The sequence below is a fragment of the Scomber scombrus genome, chromosome 22 (genome assembly GCF_963691925.1).
Source record: "Scomber scombrus chromosome 22, fScoSco1.1, whole genome shotgun sequence".
Lineage (NCBI taxonomy): Eukaryota > Metazoa > Chordata > Actinopteri > Scombriformes > Scombridae > Scomber > Scomber scombrus.
Genome location: NC_084991.1, coordinates 20935682 through 20958751, shown reverse-complemented (window position 1 = coordinate 20958751; position 23070 = coordinate 20935682). Strand labels below are relative to the sequence as shown.

Genomic DNA, 23070 nt, shown 5'->3' with positions numbered 1-23070 from the left:
GAAGGGAGAGAGGGAGAAAGGAAGGAAGGAGGAAGGAAGGACAGAAGGAAGGAAAGGGGGAAAGAAGGAACAGTGAAAACAGACGGGGTAAATTTGACCCGGGAGAACGACACTGAGGTTAAATATATCTTATGTTGATTTTGTTGTTAGGTTGTGAGGTTTTTTTTAAAAGGGTGTAAGACTAGAAAAGTTCCTTCTTTCTACACCCTTTTTGAACATTGAATGGTTATTTTGTTGTTTATCTACAGTTCGCTGTCGCTTCTATTTTGATATCTTTCGCTGTCTATATATTTTATTTTGTTATTTCAACATGTTCGAAACAAATAAATACAACATGCATTTACTCCAAATTGTGTCTCTTCACAATGTAAAACTTCACCGTCACTTTATTTCGAGTGCACAAGATTCTCAGCAGATTGAAATAAATAAAAACGTCAGAAACACATCTACATGTACACAAATACACACAGACATGATATGAACAAGGTTAATGAAACAGGAATAATGAGTTATTTAATTATGAATGTTAAAGACGGACCATAGATGGATTTAAAGCTAGAATCACCTGCAAACTACTGAAAACATTAATACCTGTCATATTTGTGGCATATTGTGCTTTTTGTTAAATACAGGTGAGACAAGCAGCTTTCATCTGTTATCTACAATAATCAGAATATTAAATGTACAAATCTGCCAGCATGTTATATTATATGTATGTAAATAACCAGTAATACGGTTCAACAACAGTCGTGTTTTCTATATTCGAGAATGATGACACCTGAAAAACTTCCAATACAGTAATAAAGTCCTCAGTTTTACCAGCTTTAATCTGTTTTATACATCATAGATAAACATTACGTGGCTTTAGACGGTCGGTATAAACGATGACGCTGAGTACAGAACAAGGCCACACAAAAAAAATATCACTCAGACCTTTGTAAAGGCACGCTGTCACACAGTCCGTCTGTCAGTAAGGATGAAAATATTTAAAGATTTAAGTGCATGTTGTGCTTGTTGTGCAATCATCTGTGCAGGATGAGAGTCAGGATCTGCTCCACCAGTCGTAGAGTCGGCTGGCTGATGGGATAGTGAGCCGGCAGCTTCTCCTCCGCACACGGCAGCTTCACGAAGTACCTGGAGGGAAAGAAAGACACCCAACGATCATTCAGAAGCAAATACTCAACTTATCTTCATTCCTGTTAACTGAGACGACTCTTTGAAGGCTTTTGCACAAACCTGAACTCCTCTCTGAAGTTGGCTTGCAGGTGCTGCGTCAACTGGCTGTTGTACTGCAGGCAGGCCAGCAGGAGGCGACAGCGCTGGAAGAGCAGGACAGACTGAGTAGGACTCAGAACTGAATCCTGCTGGTCTGAGACAACCAGCACCACCTGCTGGGCCTGGTAACTAATGAACGAGAGCTGCAGAGAGAGAGAAGAGGAGGAGATCAGTTACAGTTCCTATTGCATCTAAAGTTCTGTGTTTCACTGTTAAACATACAGCTGTTTTATTATAAGTTTATTTGCTTTTCCTTTAGTACAGGAGGGTCAAACTCATCTTCATTCAATGGCCACAAACAGTCCAATATGATCTGATGTGGGCCAGATCATTAAAAAGATGGAAGGAAGGAAGGAAGGAAGGAAGGAAGGAAGGAAGGAAGGAAGGAAGGAAGGAAGGAAGGAAGGAAGGAAGGAAGGAAGGAAGGACAGACAAATGGAAGGAAGGAAAGATGAAAGAAGGAAGGAAGAAAGGAAGGACAGACAAATGGAAGGAAGGAAGGAAGGAAGGAAGGACGGAAGGAAAGAAGGCAGGAAGGAACGAAGGAAAAAAGGAAGGAAAAGAGGACAGGAAGGAAAGTGGGCTGCATGTTTGACCCCCCTGATTTAGAAAAGAGAAGAAAAGAAAAGAAATACTCCCAACACTGCCATCATCATCATCATCATCATCATCATCATCATCATTGGTATTTTTGATGTAAAGCCGATCCATTAAAATCTGCCTCAATCAGCCCTGATGCCGATTCTCGGGACATTTCAACTAAACATTTTTACTTCACTAAATAGTAAAAGTGATGAAGAGTTTACCAGGTGAGGATGAGGCTGCAGGATTCGGAGGATCCAGCCAACACACAGGAAGTTGTCAGCAGAGGCACATCTGCTGGCCTGAAACACAACAAAAGTTTAAATCAATCAAATAACCAGATTTCCCCATCTGCATTTATATGTAACCATGGCAACGACTAAGGTCTTTATCCTCTCATGACCTGAAGCGATGACGGTGAACATGTGACAGTGTGTTTGACCCAGGCGGGGAGTTCCGGTCCTCTGAAATGATGCGAACGCGGAAGTAACTTAAAACTGCATTCTATCAAAAGGCCACCAGAGGGCGACCGTTTTGGTGTCAAAAGGACTTCCGTCTCTATACAAGTCAATGGAGAATTCACCAACTTCTCACTTGATTTATAACCTCAGTAAACGTTTTCAAAATGTGTTTATGGTCTCAATCGCTAGTTTAAAGCCTTCTTCAATGCAGTATGATGTTCATTTGGGACATTTTGGCCTCCCTGATTTTATATTTGAGGATAAAGCAGGGTATGCATTAGGGCGTGGCTACGTTGTGATTGACAGGTTGATTGGTTCACAGGTTCAGGAGGGCGCCTCATGCTCCTCCTGATGCCCATATAAGTAGAATCCCTGTTTTTATTTTTCCCGGCATGCACCTGAAATTTTCAAGATGGCGCTGCCCAGATCCGATACTATTGGCCTCCGAGCAGCAGTCCACAAACCAATGGGTGACGTCACGGATGTTATGTCCATTTTATATACAGTCTATGATTTGACCAAAGTTTGCGAGGACACAGTGTGGAAGGTGGACATGTAGATTCAGCCAGACTCTCTGAAGAGCTAAACTGGTGATTAACCCAATGACATATTTATTAAGACTCACATGACTTTAGATTTTATGACTCACCTCGTGGCCTAAAAGCAGCAGCTCAAAGAGAAGTGAGCAGGCAGCGTCCAGATACTCAGCTAGTAAGGTCTGAAGCTAGAAGAGAAAAAATAATAATATTCATGTGAGTAGAAAGAAAAGCTGCAACAATAAGTCGATCAATTGCCAAAGATTTGATGTTTCTAGATGCTTAAATGTGAGAACTTGTTGCTTTTCTTGGTCTTATATGACAGTAAATTGAATCTTTTAGTTGTTTTTTATACAAAACAGCTCATTTTAGAACTATAATTATAATTTATTTTTCTGGTTTGAATTATATAAATGTAAAATAAACACACACAAACACACAAAACAGCACAATAACCCAATTTAAAGGTTTTTCTGCAGTCTGAAAAAATAATTATATTTAATCAAAACAAAATTACTCAAGAAAAAAAACAATAAAAACACAATAATTAAGTCAAAACAATCAGAGCAAAACCATTTAATGACGTCATCTTGTGCTCTTTGATATTTTAATGGAGGTTTTGCAAAGTTTTCTTATGTTTTATTGACCAAATGATTCATTAACAAATCAGTGTTTTCACAATTTTCTAATGTTTTTTGAGCAAATGGTTAATTGGTGATGCATTAATCAATAATTAAGCTAATAATTTATCTCACCTCACAGTCAATCAGAGACTCTTGGTTCTGTGTTTGAGGCTCTGGATCACAAATCAAGGCAAGCAGCATTCTGGAGGCCAGAGCACCTCTGCAGGGAGAAAGAGAGAGAGAGAGAACATCACTTTTAAAAAGGAGCTGCAAGGAGATTTATTGCTTAAAGTGTCAAAGTATTGAGGAGGGATGTTTACTTTTTGGCGGAGAGCAGGCTGAGTCTGGCAGGCTCGACCTCCGTCTCTCTGAACATGACGGCGAGCGTCTGGACGAGCAACGTGCTCAACCTGAACACAAACAGCACACAGCAGCTTTTATCTAAATGCTTCATGTCTTCTGTCATTGATCATTTATTAGAAATATGGATACAAAGCTGCTGTTTTAAACCTTTGTGCACTTTGAGCTTTTACCCTCAGGGGGGCGCTATAGACCAGACTTTCTTACCAAAACAGCTAGGATGCTTTTTTAACAGGTCAAATTGACCCCGTCTGTTTTGACTGTTCCTTCTTTCCTCCCTTCCTTCCTTCTGTCTGTCCTTCCTCCCTCCTTCCTTCTCTCTTTCTTTCATTCCTCTCTTTCCTCCCTTCCTTCCTCCATCCCCCTTTTTTCCTTCCTTCTGTCCCTCCCTCCTTCTCTCTTTCCTCCCTTCATTCCTCCATCCCCCTTTCTTCCTTCTTTCTGTCCTTCCTTCCTCTCTCCCTCCTTCCTTCCTTTCCTTCCTTCCTCCCTTCCTTTCTCCCTCCCTCCTTCCTTCCTACCTTCCTTCCTTCTTTCCTCCTACCTTCCTTCCTTCTTTCCTCCATCCATCCTTCCTTCCTTCCTCCCTCCTTTCGTTCCTTCTTCCTCCCGACGGTTAAAATTGATTTTGCTATTGGTTTTATTATCTTTCATTACTGTATGTTTTTAATCTTATGTGAAGCACCTTGTCACATGCTTTGAAAAATGCTTAAAAAAAAAAAAAAAAATGTATTATTATCCTGAAGTTCACATAAATCTAACCTTCTTCCCGTTTTGTTTTATCAAACTGTATTTAAATGATGTTGATTGATGTAGTGTCCCCCTCATTGTCCTCTATTGTTAGAATGATCCTGTATTATATTGTTTTTTTAATGCTACGTAATGAAAGAAAATAAAATGTGGAGAATAAAGTTGATTTTATGGGATAAAATTGCTGTTTATCAGATGCTGGCTGTGATGTCATTTTGTTATTTGCCAAATAAAAAGAGGATAAAGGAGGAAGAAATTTAGTAGTTTTATGTTGCCCACGTGTTTCAGTAATTAGACACATAATGTTAATGTAGTATTAAAACACCTAATGATGTACTGAAACTACATTTTCGCTGCCAAAGCCTTCTTACACAGTGATAAGTGTGTTGTGTAAAAACTAAGCAGCTTACAACTTTGTATTAAAGGTTTAAGATCAGACACTTTCACTCTTTCTTTTGCTCTCTGTCACACACACACACACACACACACACACACACACACACACACACACACACACACACACACACACACACACACACACAGAAGCTCACAGTAGCTGATCGGCTGTGTAGACTCCGCTGAGGCTCTGACAGCCGTGCAGAGATTCCTCCAGAGTCTGAACCAGGAAGTCACAAACCTCACTGGACTGAAACACAGAAACAACAGAGCAGGTTTTCAATCAGCTGCAGCAAAATATTCAACATTAAAATAAAAACAACACACTATTCTGGCATGTGAACGTGTCTTTGTGAGCTTCAAATCCACTTTGTAACAAGAAAAAGTACATTTATTTAAGTATTGAGCTCCTCCTCATTACTCCTCTATATAAATATAACAGATATGCACTACTACTCATCATTTCCTTTTAATATAAATAATTTATTTTGGGGCTGCAGATTGCAATAAAAGCATTTAACAAACAGAAGCAGTGTCATCCACTTCTGCCGTCCATACATTTATAATTAAGAAGATTTATGAACTTTGTACAATTTGGGAGAAATGAAGTGTGCAGAAAAAGTATGACAAGTAAGTCCAGGAAAGAAAAGTAAGACATTAGATAAATATTAGGATACTGATAACAATTTTAAAATACAAATCATACATCAATCTTATAAAATCTGGTGCATTTTTAGATATTAAACTTCTTATTCTGCCTGCATTTACACCTGCATTAATGCGTGTGTTTAAATAGAGTTTTAAATGAGTTGAATAAAATAGAAGATAAAAATAAATCATTGTTTTGTTGATAAAATGCCAGAAAGTTGCGTAAGATGAGAACAGCTGCTACCTAACTACTCGTGACAGCAGGTTAATTTATCTCGTTATCTTAATAAAAACTAAGCCTACAATAGATTCAGCTTAGTGGAGTTAAAGTATCACAGTAAAAATAAACAAACATCAGCTTTGGTTTGTTTGTTTTATAGAAGATAATGAGATAAATTAACACCATAGCTTTGTTATAATGAGATAACAAAATATTTAACTTCTGTAGAAAACAGTAAAAAAAAAATGCCATTAAAATTCTGCAGCATCAAATGTGACGTTTTAAAATGTCCAAAAACTAAAGATATCTAGTTTATTGTCATGTTTGACGAAGAAAAGCATCAAATTATCACATTTAAAAGGAGCTGAAACCTGCAAATGTTTGGTATTTAATTTGAAAAGTGATTTAAAAAAAACAATGGATCAACAGCTAATCAATTAATGAATTAATTAATGCAGGTTTAATTCAGATAAGGAGAAAAATAGGTCAAGGAAATCGAGCACGAATGTCGAGTGTGTGATGTCACCAGGTGGGGTTTAAACGTCTCACCCTCCAGAAGACTCGGCGTAGCGCGATGTTTCGGTGAGCTGCAGTTTTCAGCTCCTGCAGCAGCAGGTAGAGACTCTCCAACCTGATCCCGTCCTGCAGGAGCTCAGAGCTCAGCTGGCCGAACAGGTGAGCCGTCCGCTCCGAGCTGCACACACACACACACACACACACACACACACACACACACACACACACACACGGAGGCATTAATAATGATCCTGCCCTTGTCTCAGTTCTCTGTTCTGTGATGCAGCAGTGAGTTCGGTTACCTGATGGCAGGAAGTTGCTTTCCAGGAGACGAGTCAGACACAGTGCTGCACCTCCTCCTGTAGAGCGGATCTAACAACAGGGTGGACTTCTGAATACACACACACACACACACACACACAGAGAGAGAGTTAACATCCTGATATAATAAAACAGAAGCATCTAAACAAACTGCAGCAGGTCCGTAGTGCTTTTCATCAGTATTGTCTCTAATTACTAATTAACTAGAATCAGCTCCATTAAGTGTTTATTCAAATTATTTATGGAGGTAGGATGTGTTCATAAACTACTTTCAGCTGCCATCAAATCCCATAAAAAGACCAAAACTACCAACGAACTGATCCAAAGTCTGTTCTATCTGATTCCTTTGTTCCTTTTCCTCCAAAAACGATTAAAAACACGTCACTGAATCACACGTTGAGTTGTTCCTTTATCGCCTGGAACACGTACGCACTGTAGTTAATTTCAACTTAATCCCACACACACACACACACACACACACACACACACACACACACACACACTGTCCTGCTGCCAGAAATAGTCATTAAAGTAACCAAATGTAGATTCATCCACTGCTTAAAATAGTCCCCAAATGCAAATAACCACACTATTACCTCCTGCTAGAGTAACATTTGCTTAAAGCTACAGTGACAAGTCGTTTTGGGAAATTACTTTTTAGTTTTTTTTTTAAAAGTGAAACTAAATATTTGTGAGCTGTTTGTAAGATTTATGTCTTCAGGAAGATCTAACACATTGGTTTTTTTGGGGTATTTTAATGGGATTAGTTGGAAATAGGAGAAAATATAGAATTACACCAGCGTTCATCTTTAAATCATGCAATAAATACGTTGAAAAAAAAGTAGATATGTCGAACTTGTTAGCAGATAGTCGCTTATTTCCAACATCCAGCAGTTACTGATCAACATTATGACTCATTTGGAGTCGTGTTTCTGTCCAATATTCACTCTCTTTTACCTCTGTTTTTACTCTCTACCAACTCCTGAGGGAAATATCTGTCTCTTTAAGCTGCTAAATGCTCCACTTTATTCACTCATAGTGTTACTCACGATAATGAAGCTGTTCCAGGAGCTCTGCAGATGGAGGTAAAGTCTGGACGTCTGCGATACGACGTAAAGATGAAGCTCGGCCTCCCGCTGCTCTCTGCTGTCGACACAGTCTCTTCTCAACAGACGAGACAGAACTGAGCCGATCCTCCTCGGTACCTGAAACAGCACATCAACACATAAAGAGCTTTTTTAAGTGTTGTTTTCGATCAGGATGTGTAACATAGTCTCTCTCTCTCTCTCTCCAAGTGTGTCTTTAACAGCACAGTCAGGAGTCTAAATGAACATTAAAGCTGTTTTTCTTGCTGTAATGATTCCTCCTGTTCATACTGACCATTAGAAGATCCCTTCATCATGTTTACAATGGAAGTGATGGAGGACTAAATCCACAGTCCTCCTCCTTTAAAAGTTTAATCTGAAGCTAATATGAAGCTTCAACTGTCCAAATGAGTCAAATCAAGTAGATATCTTTCAACGTTACAGTGTTTTTAGTACCAAAGTCCTTTGTGTTATTATACTTCCACCACAGCTCAACAGGGAAACACTAAGAGGGAATTTGATGCTAAAAACACTGTAAATGTGTCAGATATCACTTGATATTAACTCAGACTGATGAAGCTCAATAGAAGCTGATCATCTACTTTTAAACCTGACTGCTGCTTTAAAGACACACTAGAAAAGTTGTTATACTTTGCCTGAATAAAAATAGGGATAAGTTGAAAGTAGAGCTGAGAGTGGAAAGTTTCTCTGAGCTCATCTTGGTTTAAGTCGTGTACCTACGAGCAGGATTTGTGACATAACAACGAGTTTAGAGCCAATCGTGCATCAGTAGAAATGAAAAATATTTAAATATCTATTGACTCTGGATAATTTTAAGGATTTTTAAATGGGGTAACTAAACATTTTGTGTGGAAAAAACAACTTATTAATCCATGCAGAATATTCTTAAATGTCTGGAAGTGATCTTTAATGAACAACTTTTATATTTTCTATCACATTTAAACCTGATGTGTCGGCTGGTGAAGAATATCTCACTTTAAACAGCGTTGATGGCAGTTATTAAACCAGTCTGTTCATGTTTACCTGGCCAGGCTCAGTCCTCAGGTTCAGTCTGTGATCGGAGGGGGACAGAGGAGAGGTGGGAGAGCTGGCGGCGGAGTAGAGAGAGGGAGGCTGGCTGGGAGGATGCGGGACCCTCAGGAGCCCCAGAGTCTCTGGGTTCGGACAGGAAGCCGACCGTGTGGGCTTTAATAAGTGAATCTCTTCTGTGATCTGTTCACTGTAAAACAAGGAGAGGTGGAAGAGAGGAAAGAGATGGATAAGATGAACATGTTGATGATTACAAAAGGAGGTTAAAGACCTTTAAGATTTTGGGATGGAAGGAAGGAAGGACAGAAGGATGGAAGGTAGGTATGAAGGAAAGAAGGAAGGAGGGAGGGAAGGAAGGAAGGAAGGAAGGAAGGAAGGAAGGAAAGAAGAAAGGAAGGACAGAAGGAAGGTAGGAAGGAAGGAAGGTAGGAAGGAAGGAAGGTAGGAAGGAAGGAAGGATGGAAGGAAGGTAGGAAGAAAGGAAGGAAGGAAGGTATGAAGGAAGGAAGGAAGGGAGGTAGGAAGAAAGGAAGGAAGGAAGGAAGGAAGGAAGGAAGGGAGGTAGGAAGGAAGGAAGGAAGGAAGGAAGGAAGGAAGGAAGGAAGGAAGGAAGGAAGGAAGGAAGGAAGGAAGGAAGGAAGGACAGATGGAGGGAACATTTACCCTAACAGCTGAAAACATCGGTTAGAAAATTAGAAAAGTCATCAAATGTAATAAGTTACATTACTTTGATGAAGTCATTGAAATAGAGTAACTAGTAATCTGTAACTTTCCAACCCTGACAGTGAATCAGCAGTCTGCTCTGTTTTAAACATAATGATTCAACAGCTGTAAACTGCTTTCATGTCCCCAAAGATCACCCATTACTGTGTGTGTGTGTGTGTGTGTGTGTGTGTGTGTGTGTGTGTGTGTGTGTGTGTGTGTGTTTAATGACCTCCCAGCGGTGAACTTCACTTTGAGCAGCGAGCCAGATAAGCATTAAACGTTTTTTCCGCTGTTTACATCACACACACACACACACACACACACACACACACACACACACACACACACACACACACACACACACACACACACACACACACACACACACACACACACACACACACACACACACACACACACCGGTTTTTACAGCGATGCAGCTTTTGATGTAACCAGGCAACAATAAATCTGATCCTCTCGTCTCGCCTCGGCCGACAAAATGTTTCCTGACTGACACGTTTTTCTTTTTTTAAATGTACAACACAGAGGAATTAAATGAAGAATATAATCCCAGCAGACATGACAGTATTTACAGAACGTACAGAGGTTTATCTTTCTGCACTTTTAAAGCCGTAAGTCAAATTTCTGAATAAAAAAAATACAGATATATGAACTTTTGGTTCTTAATACTTCTTTCATAACTTTCTGCAGTAGCATTTTTAGGCCTACTTCTGTCTGATTTTTACATACTTTCATTAAATCCTTTATAAACTGTCATGAAAACATCACTGCACTGTGGTAATAATGAAAATAATCATTAGTTGAAGCTAATTGGAGAAGCATTTTTGACTATTTTCTAACATTTTGCAGAACAAACAATCCACCTATTAATTGAGAAAATAATCAACTTAACTATTGTTAGTTGCAGCTGTAAATATATAATATATTTCTGTGATAAACCAATACAGCCTACCAACCTATGGACAGTTTAGAACTCTGATCACTAACCTTCCTGTTTCATGCTTTTTTCCTTCATTATAACATGATTGTAACTCAATGACCTCAATGATTTTTCAAGTTTTCAAGGGAGGAAAGAAGGAAAGGAGGAAGGAAGGAAGGAAGGAAGGAAGGAAGGAAGGAAGGAAGGAAAGGAAAGGAGTAAGGAAAGGAGGAAGGAAGGAAGGAAAGGAAAGGAAAGGAGTAAGGAGGGAGGAAAGGAGGAAGGAAGGAAGGAAAGGAGTAAGGAGGGAGGGAGGGAGGAAAGGAGTAAGGAGGAAAAGAGGAAGGAAGTAAGGAGAGAAGGAAGGGAGGAAGGAGGAAGGAAAGGAAGAAGGAAGGAAGAAGGAAGGAGAGAAGGAAGGGAGGAAGGAGGAAGGAAAGGAGGAAGGAAGGAACGAACAAACAAAGGAAGGAAAGGAGGAAGGGAGGAAAGGAAAGAAGTAAGGAGGGAGGGAGGAAAGGAGGAAGGAAAGGAGTAAGGAGGAAAAGAGGAAGGAAGTAAGGAGAGAAGGAAGGGAGGAAGGAACGAACGAACGAACAAAGGAAGGAAAGGAGGAAGGGAGGGAGGAAGGAAAGGAGGAAGGAAGGAAAGGAGGAAGGAAGGAAGTGAGGAAAGAAGTATGGAAGGAGGAGGGAGCAAAGAAAGGAGGAAGGAAGGAGGAGGGAGCAAAGAAAGAAGGAAGGAGGGGAAGAACAAAGGAAAAATTAAAGAAAGAGGGTGGAAGGAAGGAAAGAGAAACAGTCAAAAAATAAATGGGGTCAATTTGAGCCGGGAGGACGACAGGAGGGTTAAATAAAAGTTTAAGGGTTTGAACATCATGGTACTTCACTCATAATAAGCAGCAGGTACACTGAGGGGAAACTTGTCCCTCTTTATTAAATAAGTCATGCGCTACCTGAGACACTGAAGAAGGAGTTAATACAGTCCTGCAGAGTGAGGCGGCTTTCACTTAATATATTATTCAGTTGTTCCTCGACTGAAAGCAGAAGATAAGAAGATCTTTCCTCTTCACAGACACACATAAAATTCAGGTATGTACATGTGTAAGCTCTTAAAAGATTAACCCCTCCCTCCTCCACACAGTCTTTGTCCCTTTTTGCAGCCGTGCAGACAACAACAGCTGTAAAGGTTTTATAGCGAGACGAGAGTTTGTCTGTCTCCGTGACGACACAGACAAAAAAGGGAAAAAACACATAAAGTTACAGCATGAAGGGCTGATGGAAGTCTAAAGTGTAAAAAACATCCGTAAGCTCTGAATAAAAATAGATATTAATGGAATAATTTAGCATTTATTTAAAAGTAGGAGTTCAGTTTAGCAAGAATCAGTCATTACATTGAACGGGTGAAAAGTCGAGGGATCACCAACATCATTAGGATTCAGAAAAAAAGTAATTCCTTTTTATCATTTATTTCTAATAAAAGACAAAACAAACATATAAAAGTAAAAAAATATGTCTATAATAATTGTCAATAAGAAAATTGGTCTATCTATAGAGGATCTAGGTAAATGGGTAATTAGTAACAAAGATAGAGGCTTCGGTAGGAAAAGCTCTGCCATATATTCTACTTTTATTAAATTTAAAAAGAGGCAAAATATTAGGAACACTTTTAAATATAATGCACTTCAGTACAGCTAAAAACAGAGATATTTTAGGGTTTTTTTCCCTTCCCTAACCCTTACCCTTCTATATGAAATCCATCACATAATTCATATATATAAACAATATTTATGCCAACTAATGAATTATCATCAGTAGAGATAGCGGATAGTTTGAGGAGTTTCTATGACTTGTCTTCATCCATAAAGGAAACTTTTCAGAGCATTATTTTTTGCTGAATTGTTCCTTTAAGAAGATTTTAAAAAGTAAAAGCAACCACAGCCAGTCTCAGCTTCCATACAGAGGTATCATCTGACAAACCTGTGTGTGTGTGTGTGTGTGTGTGTGTGTGTGTGTGTGTGTGTGTGTGTGTGTGTGTGTGTGTGTGTGTGTGTGTGTGTGTGTGATGCTCACCCGTGTGCAGGATATCCTGTGGGGAAGATAAAGTTACAGTTAAAGACGTCATCAGAGGAAAGAAACCAACAAATAAAGAACACATAAGCTATTTTCTTCTACACTTTAACTTCTTGCTTTCCAATCAGCTGATATTGTTTGGGTTGTTTTTACCTTCTAAGTTGTGCGGTATTGTCGGGCAGTGGCTGATTCTGCGAGAAGACGGAGCTGCAGGTGGAAGTTCCGCCCTCCTGTCTCTCCTCAGCCAATCGCGGCCCCTCGCAGCAGGCTTCTCTGTGACGTAGGTGATCCGTATGTGCTGGCAGCGTTCCTGGTCCTTCCCGCTGAGGAAATCTGGAAGGTCCTTAACCTGGAGAGATGAAATAGAGAGAAAATTAATGAATAAATGAATAAAATCTGTAGTCTGAACAGTTTTCGCTCCAGTTACGTTGAGTTTAAAGGAGCTATAGTCAATATTTTTGATGTATGCGATGATAACGTGTGAGAGTTTTATCAGTGACTCTGCAGCTTTAAGGAGCTTCATAGTGAGTTTCAGCTATTGTTTAATTGTCCGGTTGCAACTTTTACTGTTTTCACTCTCAGCGCTCTTATAGCGTCTTTGTTTAGAGAAAAAAGCTAATTTTAAAATAAAAAGTCACTGTACACTACCTGCTCAGCACCAAACAGGCAAACAGACACAGTTAGCTGTAGACTAGCTGGTGAACATAGTGGAGCATTTAGCAGCTACGGATGGATGGATGGATGGATGGATAGATGGATAGATAGATAGAGTGAGAAGATAGATAGCAGTGTAGTGAGATGAGTCTCCCACTGCCAGCACTGCTCTCCTGCACTTTAAAGGTGTTGTTCAGAAGGTGTTTGGGATAGTTCATTAAGGCTTTTACCTTTTCACCTGTAGCTCTTAATACAGCCTTCCCCAGTGTCTCTAAACTATGAGTATACCAAGCACTGAACCTGCCTTCCTTACAAGCTTATCCAGCCGCTTCACATTATTGTCTGCCAGGCAGCTTCCCCAGCAAACTACAGCAGAGAACAAGACACTGGCCACCACCACCGACTGGTAAAACATATGCAGCATTTCATTGCATACATCAAATGACCTCAGTCTGCGGAGGAAGAAGAGGCGGCTATACATTGCATCTGTGTTAGTGGACCAGTCCAGCTTGTAATCCAGGTTTACATCTAGATACTTATAGCTTTGCACTGCGTTAATGACCTGTCCCCTGGATGATGACAGGATGAAGGAGGGGGGCTTAGTTCTGCAGAAGTCCACCACCATTGTTTTGGAGGTGTTCAACAGGAGGCATTTGGCAGTAAGACAGTGAAGGCTTCTGCAAGGTACTCATGTTCCTGTCCATCTCAGATAAACACGCCACAATGGCTGTCATCAGATATTTCCCTCAGGAGTTGGTGGAGAACAAAAACAGAGCTAAAAGAGAGTGAATATTGGACAGAAACACGACTCCTAATGAATGATAATGTTTATCAGTTACTGCTGGATATGGAAATAAGTCCAACATATCAACTTTTTAAAAAGGTGATTATATGTCAGTGTGGTGTTCACTATTTGTTTTTGATAAAAACTAGTGGGCAAAACACCAGTTAATGCAGGTTGAAATAAATAATTAGTTTTTAAAAATGTCTCCTCTTGTATGTGTTTATCTACTTATTTCAACATTTGTCTTTTCATTTATTTCTCCTGTGTGATAAACTACAGCTGCCTCTAATCAATGACATGTAATTATTTACTGGGCTTTCTTTCTGTCCTTCACACTTCATATACTGACCTAACTAACACATATTTAAAATAATAATCAGCTGCAGCTTTAATAAGTCTTTTAAGTATTTGCCATAAATGGAAAACTCCAGAGATGTTTAAAGAGGAATAGAGCTGCAGCCATTAGTCAATTAATCGATTATCAACTATTAACTTAATCACCAACTATAGTCTGGAGTCATTCCTTATTAAACAAAAGTCCCAATTCTCTGATTTCAGCTTTTTAGATATGAATAATTTCTGGTTTATTTAATCTTCTGTGACAGTAAACTGAATATCTTTGGGGTTGTCGACATTTGAGGACATCACTTTTGGGCTTTGGGAAACACTGATTGACATTTTTCACAATTTTCTAACATTTTATGGACTGAACAACAATCAATTCACCACGAAAGTAGCAATCAGCACATGAAAATAATCATTAGTTGCAGCCTTAAAGGATAGTCTCAGTCTAATTTTATTTAAGACTTTTTCCACCTTGCCAAGGAGAAGTCCTGAATGTCCTGACTGGTTAATGCAGACAGGATTAGCTCTGTGTGTAAGAACCTTTTAACCTTTTGACTTATGTGACATAACATGAGGATAGTTGGTAATTAAAGGCTTATATCTACTGCAACACACAGCCTCGGCTTGCCTTTCAGCCACCGCATGTTACTTAGGGTTAAATAATATGCAGCATTAAGCCATTTTAAGTCACCTGTATTCTAGAGCAGGTTATTCTGTTTAAGTCTAATCTAAAAATAACAGTTTCCTGATGAGGATGATGTTATGTGTTTACTGGACAGGAAAGAGTTTGTTGGTGTTAAGTTGCAGAGATATGCAAACTGATCCCTCGTTGCTTATCCACCTTTAACCTAAGGTCAGAGTCATTTCTGTTGAGCAGGGAGGCAACTAACGAGGCTCCACGACACGATATTATCACGATACTCGTGTCACGATACAATATTATTGCGATTTTAAATATATTGCGATATGCTGTGATATATTGCAATTCATTACCTTTTTTTTTTACCTGCAAATGATGTCCCCAAAGGAAAAAAACTTCAATTTCCATTTGCAATTTCTATAATAAAAGATCGACACCATGCAACATATCACATTTCTCCCACCCCTACTGATACTAATCGTCCAAACAATGTCCAAAATAGTGACAAATATTATCTTAGTTTCTCCACAAACGTCCAAAACTCAAAGATATTCAATTTACCGTCATGTTCAACAAATAAAAGCATCAAATCAGAATATTTAGGAAGCTGAAACTTGCTTATTTTTGTAATTTTTGCTTTAGAAAATGATCAATTGTCAAAATAGTTGCAGATAATTCTTCTGTTGATTGATTACTTGTTTAAATCGACTAATACCTGCAGCTCTACTGTTGAGCTTTTCTATCATTCGACATTGACATCAGGAATATATACAATAGTCCTGTAGAATGAGGGTCTTTTGATGGTATTTTAAAGTCACATCACCTGAACAGCTGAACTTAGACTTAAAGTATTTAACAAGCAAAAAGAAACATGAGATGAGGTCATTATTTATTTTATGAAGCTGTTATGCAATAGTGACAGAACTACAGTATTTCAGACCAATTGGCGTCCTGTGAGGAACTACTGGCAACTATGATCCATACAATGACGATAGATAGACGCTGATAGACGCTGATAGACAGGTGCTTCATCCAATCACCTGCCAAGTATTTATTGACAGTTCCTGCCCAGAACAGATGGTTCTTTTTAAACATCTGGCACATCAGGTTAGGTCATTATAGCTATTACCAATATCAGTCATCAGTCAAGTGATACTGATACCAACAGAGTATTTCATTCAATACCCGTCATGTTAATGGAAGCAATCAGTTGGCTAAAATGCCTCCATTCCTCTCCATCCAAATGATTTTTACACAAATACTTGTTAAAAAGTGTCAAAAAGTATTGATATATTTGTTAAATATCTGCACAACACTTTACAATAAAGTATTATCACCACATGGGTAGTTGAACTGAACAACTGGGGCGTCTGCACTAGCTGCATTTTTATTTTTATTGCAGTTTATTGATTTTAGTCCTGCATGGTGCCATCTATCTATCTATCTATCTATCTATCTATCTATCTATCTATCTATCTATCTATTTATTTGTGTATTTATTGTAGTATTGCACATTTCTTAACTAGTATCGCCTATTTTTATAGAGATGCTGTGCTGTCTCGTTGTTCTTGTAGCAATGTAACAATGACAATAAGGTACTTTGACTTGACTTGATGGGTATGTAGGGGTTGTAGCTGTTGCAGTAGTGGACCAATCACACGTTGCATTAAATGAAGAACATTGGCAGTGATTGGGTAACATTTTTTTAATAGATCTGGGTACAAAAAAGGATCAAATGCAGGTTATTGTTTGACTGAGTTAATATCAAAAACTCTCAGTATAAGTTCCATTTGCTATCTCCATGGCAACCATACCATGAGATGTGTCTGAAAGCTTTGAAAACATCAATTAAAGTTGATTTTGTCTGATTTTTTTCACTATTTTTTTGACATTTTAATGATTCATTATTCATCATTGTTGGTTGTAGCCATTTTTATTATTTTCCCTGTCAATCAACAAACCCAAAAACCTTAAAAAAATAGACAAAAAACAAAATTTGCTTTAAAAATGTGCTAAATGATTACAGAAAATTAATCGGCAGCTATTTAAGATAATTATTTAATCTTATATGTGCTTTTTTTGTTAAATAAAAAGCCAAAAGGTCAATATTTTACATTGGAAAAAGGCAGTTTGACGTCAATAACTAAGATCAATTTACTATCTCCATGGCAACAGAGCAATTCTATCATGAGATGTGTCTGAAAGCTTTGAAAACATCAATTAAATGGATTTTCTCAGACAATTTTTTGACATTTTAATGATTCATTGATCATTTAAGAAACGAATTGTTGATTACAGCCTTATTGATTATTTTCCTATCAATCAACTTATTGATTAATCGACTTGTTTTTAGCTTTTTAATGATCAATTAAGCAGCTTTTAATAGTAAATTGACAAAGTGGAGATTTTTTATTGTGTCTACTCCAAACTCACCAGCTCGATGTCACGCACGTGCCTGAAGGTAACAGCGACGGTGAGCGTGCGTGGTGGGTACTCGGTCAGGTACACGCACTCATCACTCAGCACCGCGTGCATGTACACCTTGTTGACGGCGTCGGATATCACCACACACGGCTCGCAGGCTCGGATCCGCTCGTACACCCGCTGCTCCGTGTTCCTCTTCAAAAAGGAGTCCAGCTTGATGTTCCTGCGGGAGAGGAGCGCACCTGAGCCGGTCCGAGCCATGGTGACAGCACCGGGGGGGGGGAGGGGATGGAGGTATAGAGGTAGAGGTGTTAGTGATGGTAACCTCTGTTTCCCCAGCAGGTAGGTGATCTGCTGCAGCTTCCCATCCGGTAAGTGAGACCTGCAGGTGAGATAATAAAAAAATCCACCGGTCCAGGTGACTGTGCTCGTCCGGTCCCGTCCTGTCAGTGCACACACAGCTCTCTGATTGGTCCACTCATAAGGAGAGACGCTTCTGATTGGTCAGAAGATAAACAATGAAAAACAAACACAGTGAATGGCTAAATTTATAACTTCCTGCACTACTATAACTAGTTGTCAACTTTTAAGTTAATTGACAACTATTTTGATGATTGATTTGTCATTTTAAGTAATTTGTTGAGGGGTAAAAAAGGCAATTTTTCTGGTTCCAGCTTCTCAAATGTGAATATTTCCTGGTATCTTTAATATTCTATGATCTGATTGATTTTAGCATTCATTCAAAGAATTATTACTGAGCATTTGTGACTCTAAAAACATCCACTGTACTAAAGATGCAATGAAAAATTGATTAATTGATTAGTTGTCAACAATAAAAAATGAATTTCTAACAATTTTGATAAATGATGACATGTTTAAAGTTGTTTTAAGAAAAATATGGCCCAATTCTCTGATTGCAGTTTTTTAAAATGTGAATATTTTCTTGTTTCCTTAGTCCTCTATAAGAGTAAATATCATCCATCACTGTCCAATATTTATTTAAGCAGGCTGTACTGTACATAACCACCAACTATATGTAGATCAAGTAACTCATTCAATATTAAGTTGGCACTCCCTGAACTATTTCACACATTTCATTAAATAGTTTAATTTGTTGTCTCTCTACATGTATCTACAGTAAAACAGTGATATATTATGTTTAATCATGATTGTCTGAGCTGTATCTCCATGTGTGTCCTCGTGAGCTTCCATGAGTGTATGTTGGATGCGTGAGGCAGATAATAGTGTAGACGTCGCCATCTAGTGGTGTTTTTAAAAAACTGCAGAAAACTTTAAGCAATGAATTAAACCTTTAACCGAGCTGTCTATTGTAGAATATAAATTAAAATGCATGCACATGTGTAAGAACCCTGTATACACACTGGCTTTGATATTAAAAGTTAAAAGCTGCAGTTGAATTATATTTGCTTTCTCACTTCTCTTGAAATTCGCTGGAGGAGAGCTTTTAAGAGTATGTCCCCTTGAATAAAGTCTGACAAGTCAAATATTGTTGCAGTTCCCAGCGTTTATCACTAGAGGGCAGTGTGCTCTAGAGTATTAAATACCCCTTTTACCCTCAGATGTATCAAATCAATCAATCAAACAGTTGTACAGCATTTCTCCTGCTGGTTAGACCTATTACATTTCCCTTTTCATATAAAATTGAACAAATCAATCCTCAAACTGCCTTCACAGAGCCAAATTAGTGGGAGGAGGATTAACATTTAAGCCTGACTTATTTATGCAACATAAGAAGAGCTGCACTTTTAACAACTTAAACACTTTATTTTTAAAAACATGCTTTTGCAAGACCAGTAAGTGCTTCATAAACTATTAAAAGTGTTAAAGATCTATACAGAAACTGACAGGCAATCTATGTAAGGACGTTAAAACAGGTGTGATGTGTGCTCTCCTTCTGCAGCACTCAGGCAGTAGAGTTATGAATCAAAACTGGTTTATATCTTTTTTTTTAGACCATATAGGAGAGCACTACAGCAGTCCACCTTGCTGGATATAAAAGCATGCATTAAACTTTGCCAAGCCCCTTTTATGGTTTAGTTGTACGAATGCAGTGCTGTTTCAAAATGTGCCTGTTTGGATTAGGAACAGGCCGATTGCTTGGCCTTCAGCATTGCTTCTCACACTTTTCTGGATTACCGCTAATCCAAACAACTTCATACTCAACAGCATGCTTCCTCAGGTCTTGAGTAATACACCTGCCAAGTGAGAAGTCGATTGGATTTTCGGTTGTCAAGAAAATTGAAGAATAGACAGACAAAGAGACAGATACTGCTGTATTTGGCTGCCATATTGGAGAGGTCAAGAGCTGCTAAATGCCTTTATTGATATCTCCAACATTTCTTATCCAACACTGCACTTCCTTGATTCCTCAGCAATACACCCACCAAGTGTGAAGTAGATTAGATGAACAGTTCTAGAGATATGCAAAGGACATACATACATACCAGTCAGAGTATCATCGCTTTATACTCATCACTGAAATGAATAAATCACTCTGTTACTCTGAGACATTTTTTCGGTTGATGCAAACCTGGAAAAATCTTGCAACATGTGATGCCGTCTCCTTCATCCTCCTTCACTGCCTCATCATCCTCTTGGTGACCATTTCTGACACGCACACACACACACGGGCGCGCACACACACACACGCACACAGACACAGAGGCGGTGGCCGGAGCTTTGAAGGGGAGCTTTGTGAACGGGTGCAGAGATTGACGCCAAGTTGTTTGGAGACCAAAACACACACACACACACACACACACACACACACACACACACACACACACACACACACACACACACACACACACACACACACACAAACCATGCAGGCGATGAAGGCCGTGTTGTTTTACACACTCAGTCTTTTATCCAGCTCAGTAAGAAGACTGAGACACTATAGACACACAAACTGGGCCCCAACTAATCTGGGTGTTTGGGTTGAAGCTGTCGTTACTGCTGATGTATTAAAAACCTCATTTACGCACACATAAAAAGTCATTTTCATAGCTGTTTTTTTATGCCTCTAAAATAGATTCTTAAGTTGAATTTGGCACACAGGTTGAAAAAGAAAAGTCATTTGCTTCACTGTCAAAAATATAGAAGTTATTTGAGCTTGAAGGTTTATTCCTGATCACAACGTCCAACTTACTTGAATTTTTTCAAAGCTAAAGTCGCTAAGTTGAATATAAATTCAATAAAATACAGTTTATTGCTTTCGCTTTTACAGGTATGTAACTGTGCAAACATCTGTGTACTTTACTTGACAAAGGGCCAACGTAAGATGTATAGCAAAGTTATTCTACGGTATATATTTACCACTCATGCACAGCACATGAAGGTACACACTAAAAATAACTGGGTCAAAAAATATACTCAATTAGAGATGTATTACTCCCACGGCTGTGGTTCTGGTCAGCTGGGTTGCACTGTACTCCTTCATCATCCTCATCATCCTCATCATCAGTGTGTGTGTGTGTGTGTGTGTGTGTGTGTGTCTGTGAGTGTGTGTGTGTGTGTGTGTTTGTGTGCAGCTGCAAACAACAGTCGTGGGCTGACCGGTCACACTGTCGCCTTTGTTCTGCAGAAGAAGACAAACAGTCACATTTCCAACCAGAGAGGCAGAAAGGGAGGAAAGAGAGAGAGAGAGAGAAAGAGAGAGAGAGAGAGAGAGAGAGAGAGAGAGAGAGAGAGAGAGAGAGAGAGAGAAAGAGAGAGAGAGAGAGAGAGAGACAGAATATAGGCACACACACACACACACACACACACACACACACACACACACACACTGGTTATGATTGGTGTTGACTCTTGTGGCATGTTGAAGGCTGGTAATGAGGTTTAAAGTTCAAAATCCAAAATTACAAACATGTGGCCGTACTTATGATGCCAAATTCATCATTTGGTGTTTTTTCTCATGCTGGAAAAGCCGCTGAACTTTGTCTACAACTCTCTACTGATCCAATATCCAACCCAAACTAACCTATGTTCTTCCTTTCTTGGTATTATTTATTCATTCTTTTGTCATTTGTCATTACCCTTAGAGGAGTTGTGTGTGTCGATGTAGCTACATACATACATACATAAAAGATCACTATATAATAAGAGATCACTCTCACATCACTTCACAGCTGAGGTCATGGATAAAATTACAGTTACATTTTTTTCCTGGTCTGGATTAAATTGTTATTTGATCCACATCTGACTGGAGTCCTCCTACTGTGTGTGTATGATGGGGAGCTAACAGCAAACCTTTGCCCCAGGGCCCAATAAGAGGTTAATCTGGCAATGTTTAAAGCCTACTTGTGCTGCTATATTTTGGTTTCTTTACTTATTAAACTTTCTTTTAAATACTTTAAATTGAGTTTAAACAAACAGAACAACATACAATGTCCCCATCCCAGACAGCCATACAGCACACCGAACAGAAGAACGAGAGGTAAAATAAATAGATATATAGAATAAAATAAATAAAAGAATAAAATAACATAAATAAATAAAAATAAATATAATTTAAAAAAAATAAAAAATAAAAAAAATAAAATATATTGACAATACTCGAGTAAGATTAAAATTGAATAATATATAAAATATAATAAAATAACCTAAATAAATAAAACATAATAAAAATAATAATAATAATAATAATACATATTAACCATACTTGAGTAAGATTAAAAATAAATTATAAATACCAAAATCTATTAATTAATTTCAACCAAATACATCAGATGAATATGCTTTTTTTTTTCTTTTTTTTTTTAGATATACTTGATTAATCCCAATGTGATATTAAAATGTTACAACAGCCACTTGCCATAAATCAAAATACATAAACAATGAAAAACAAATACAGTGAATGGCTAAATGTATAACTTTCTGTACTACTATAAGATAGACTCACTCAAATATAAACAAATGAATAGAATATTATATATATATAGTATATATATATCACGATTTCTTTCCTTTTTTTGCTTTCTTTCTTCCAAAAATAGCCCACATCTTTGTTTTTCTGGATCAAAGAGCATGTGCTTAGCTGTAAAAAAGGACAAAAGAATCAAAGAAAAGCAAAGAAGAAAGCAAAAGGACAAAGTGGAGGACAGAAATCTCTCTATTTCTGTCTCTATTTGAGTAGGAGTGGAGCAGATGATCGTCTCTGTTTGCTCTCGGCAGATCGGGAGCCGAACACTGACGGAAACGACCGAGCCGAGTCGAGTGGAGCCGAACAAGCGCGAGCCGAACAAGCGCGAGCCGAGCCGAGCTGAACATAACGCCTAAAGACGGACGAGCAGGGAGCGATATCCAGATATTTGAGCGTGAAAATTACCACAAAAACAACTTTAAAACACACAGCAGTGATGTCGGCGCTCAGCAGCTGGGAGTTGTGCGTCAAGTACGCCCTCTTTATCTTTAATTTCGTCTTCTGGGTAAGTTAAAAACATTTAAATTATATGTGATTTATGTCGCAATACGAAAATCTTGTTAAAGGTTTTGCTTGCTCCAGCCCTTTTAAATGAGTTCAAACCCTATTTAAAATATAGTCTATATATCTTTATTTATTTATTTAAATAGCTCCAGCATCCAAATCAGTCAAACCAAGTAGATATCTTATATAACATTGTTATTATTATTATTTCATCCTATTTAAGTCCCTATTTGT

The 23070-nt window shown here is 38.4% G+C and overlaps 2 protein-coding genes across 2 annotated transcripts in view; one reads left to right on the top strand and one right to left on the bottom strand.

Moving 5' to 3' along the window:
• Window positions 1-1022: 1022 nt before the first annotated feature.
• c22h12orf56 (chromosome 22 C12orf56 homolog) lies at window positions 1023-17648 on the bottom strand. The gene is made up of 14 exons (XM_062443566.1): window positions 17397-17648; window positions 12694-12889; window positions 12541-12556; window positions 8818-9013; window positions 7738-7893; window positions 6670-6758; window positions 6401-6545; window positions 5139-5233; window positions 3798-3887; window positions 3610-3697; window positions 2968-3042; window positions 2082-2159; window positions 1237-1418; window positions 1023-1134 (listed from the first exon to the last, which is right to left on the bottom strand). The coding sequence occupies exons 1-14, from the start codon at window positions 17646-17648 to the stop codon at window positions 1023-1025; spliced, it is 1770 nt and encodes a 589-aa protein (XP_062299550.1).
• A 5000-nt stretch (window positions 17649-22648) lies between these two features.
• LOC134004751 (CD9 antigen-like) overlaps window positions 22649-23070 on the top strand; it is a 23512-nt gene continuing 23090 nt past the window's right edge. The window contains exon 1 of the mRNA XM_062444129.1: window positions 22649-22837. Coding sequence (XP_062300113.1) covers window positions 22769-22837 — 69 coding nt within the window. The 5' untranslated portion in view covers window positions 22649-22768. The remainder of the gene's footprint in view (window positions 22838-23070) is intronic.

Excerpts from the sequence above, each read along its gene's own strand:
- c22h12orf56 (XM_062443566.1), bottom strand. The coding sequence starts at position 17,648 with ATGGCTCGGACCGGCTCAGGTGCGCTCCTCTCCCGCAGGAACATCAAG. Across the intron at positions 7,894-8,817 it reads TGAGGACTGAGCCTGGCCAG|GTACCGAGGAGGATCGGCTC; the intron begins GTAAACATGAAC and ends GTGCTGTTTCAG. Across the intron at positions 1,135-1,236 it reads AACTTCAGAGAGGAGTTCAG|GTACTTCGTGAAGCTGCCGT; the intron begins GTTTGTGCAAAA and ends CTTTCCCTCCAG.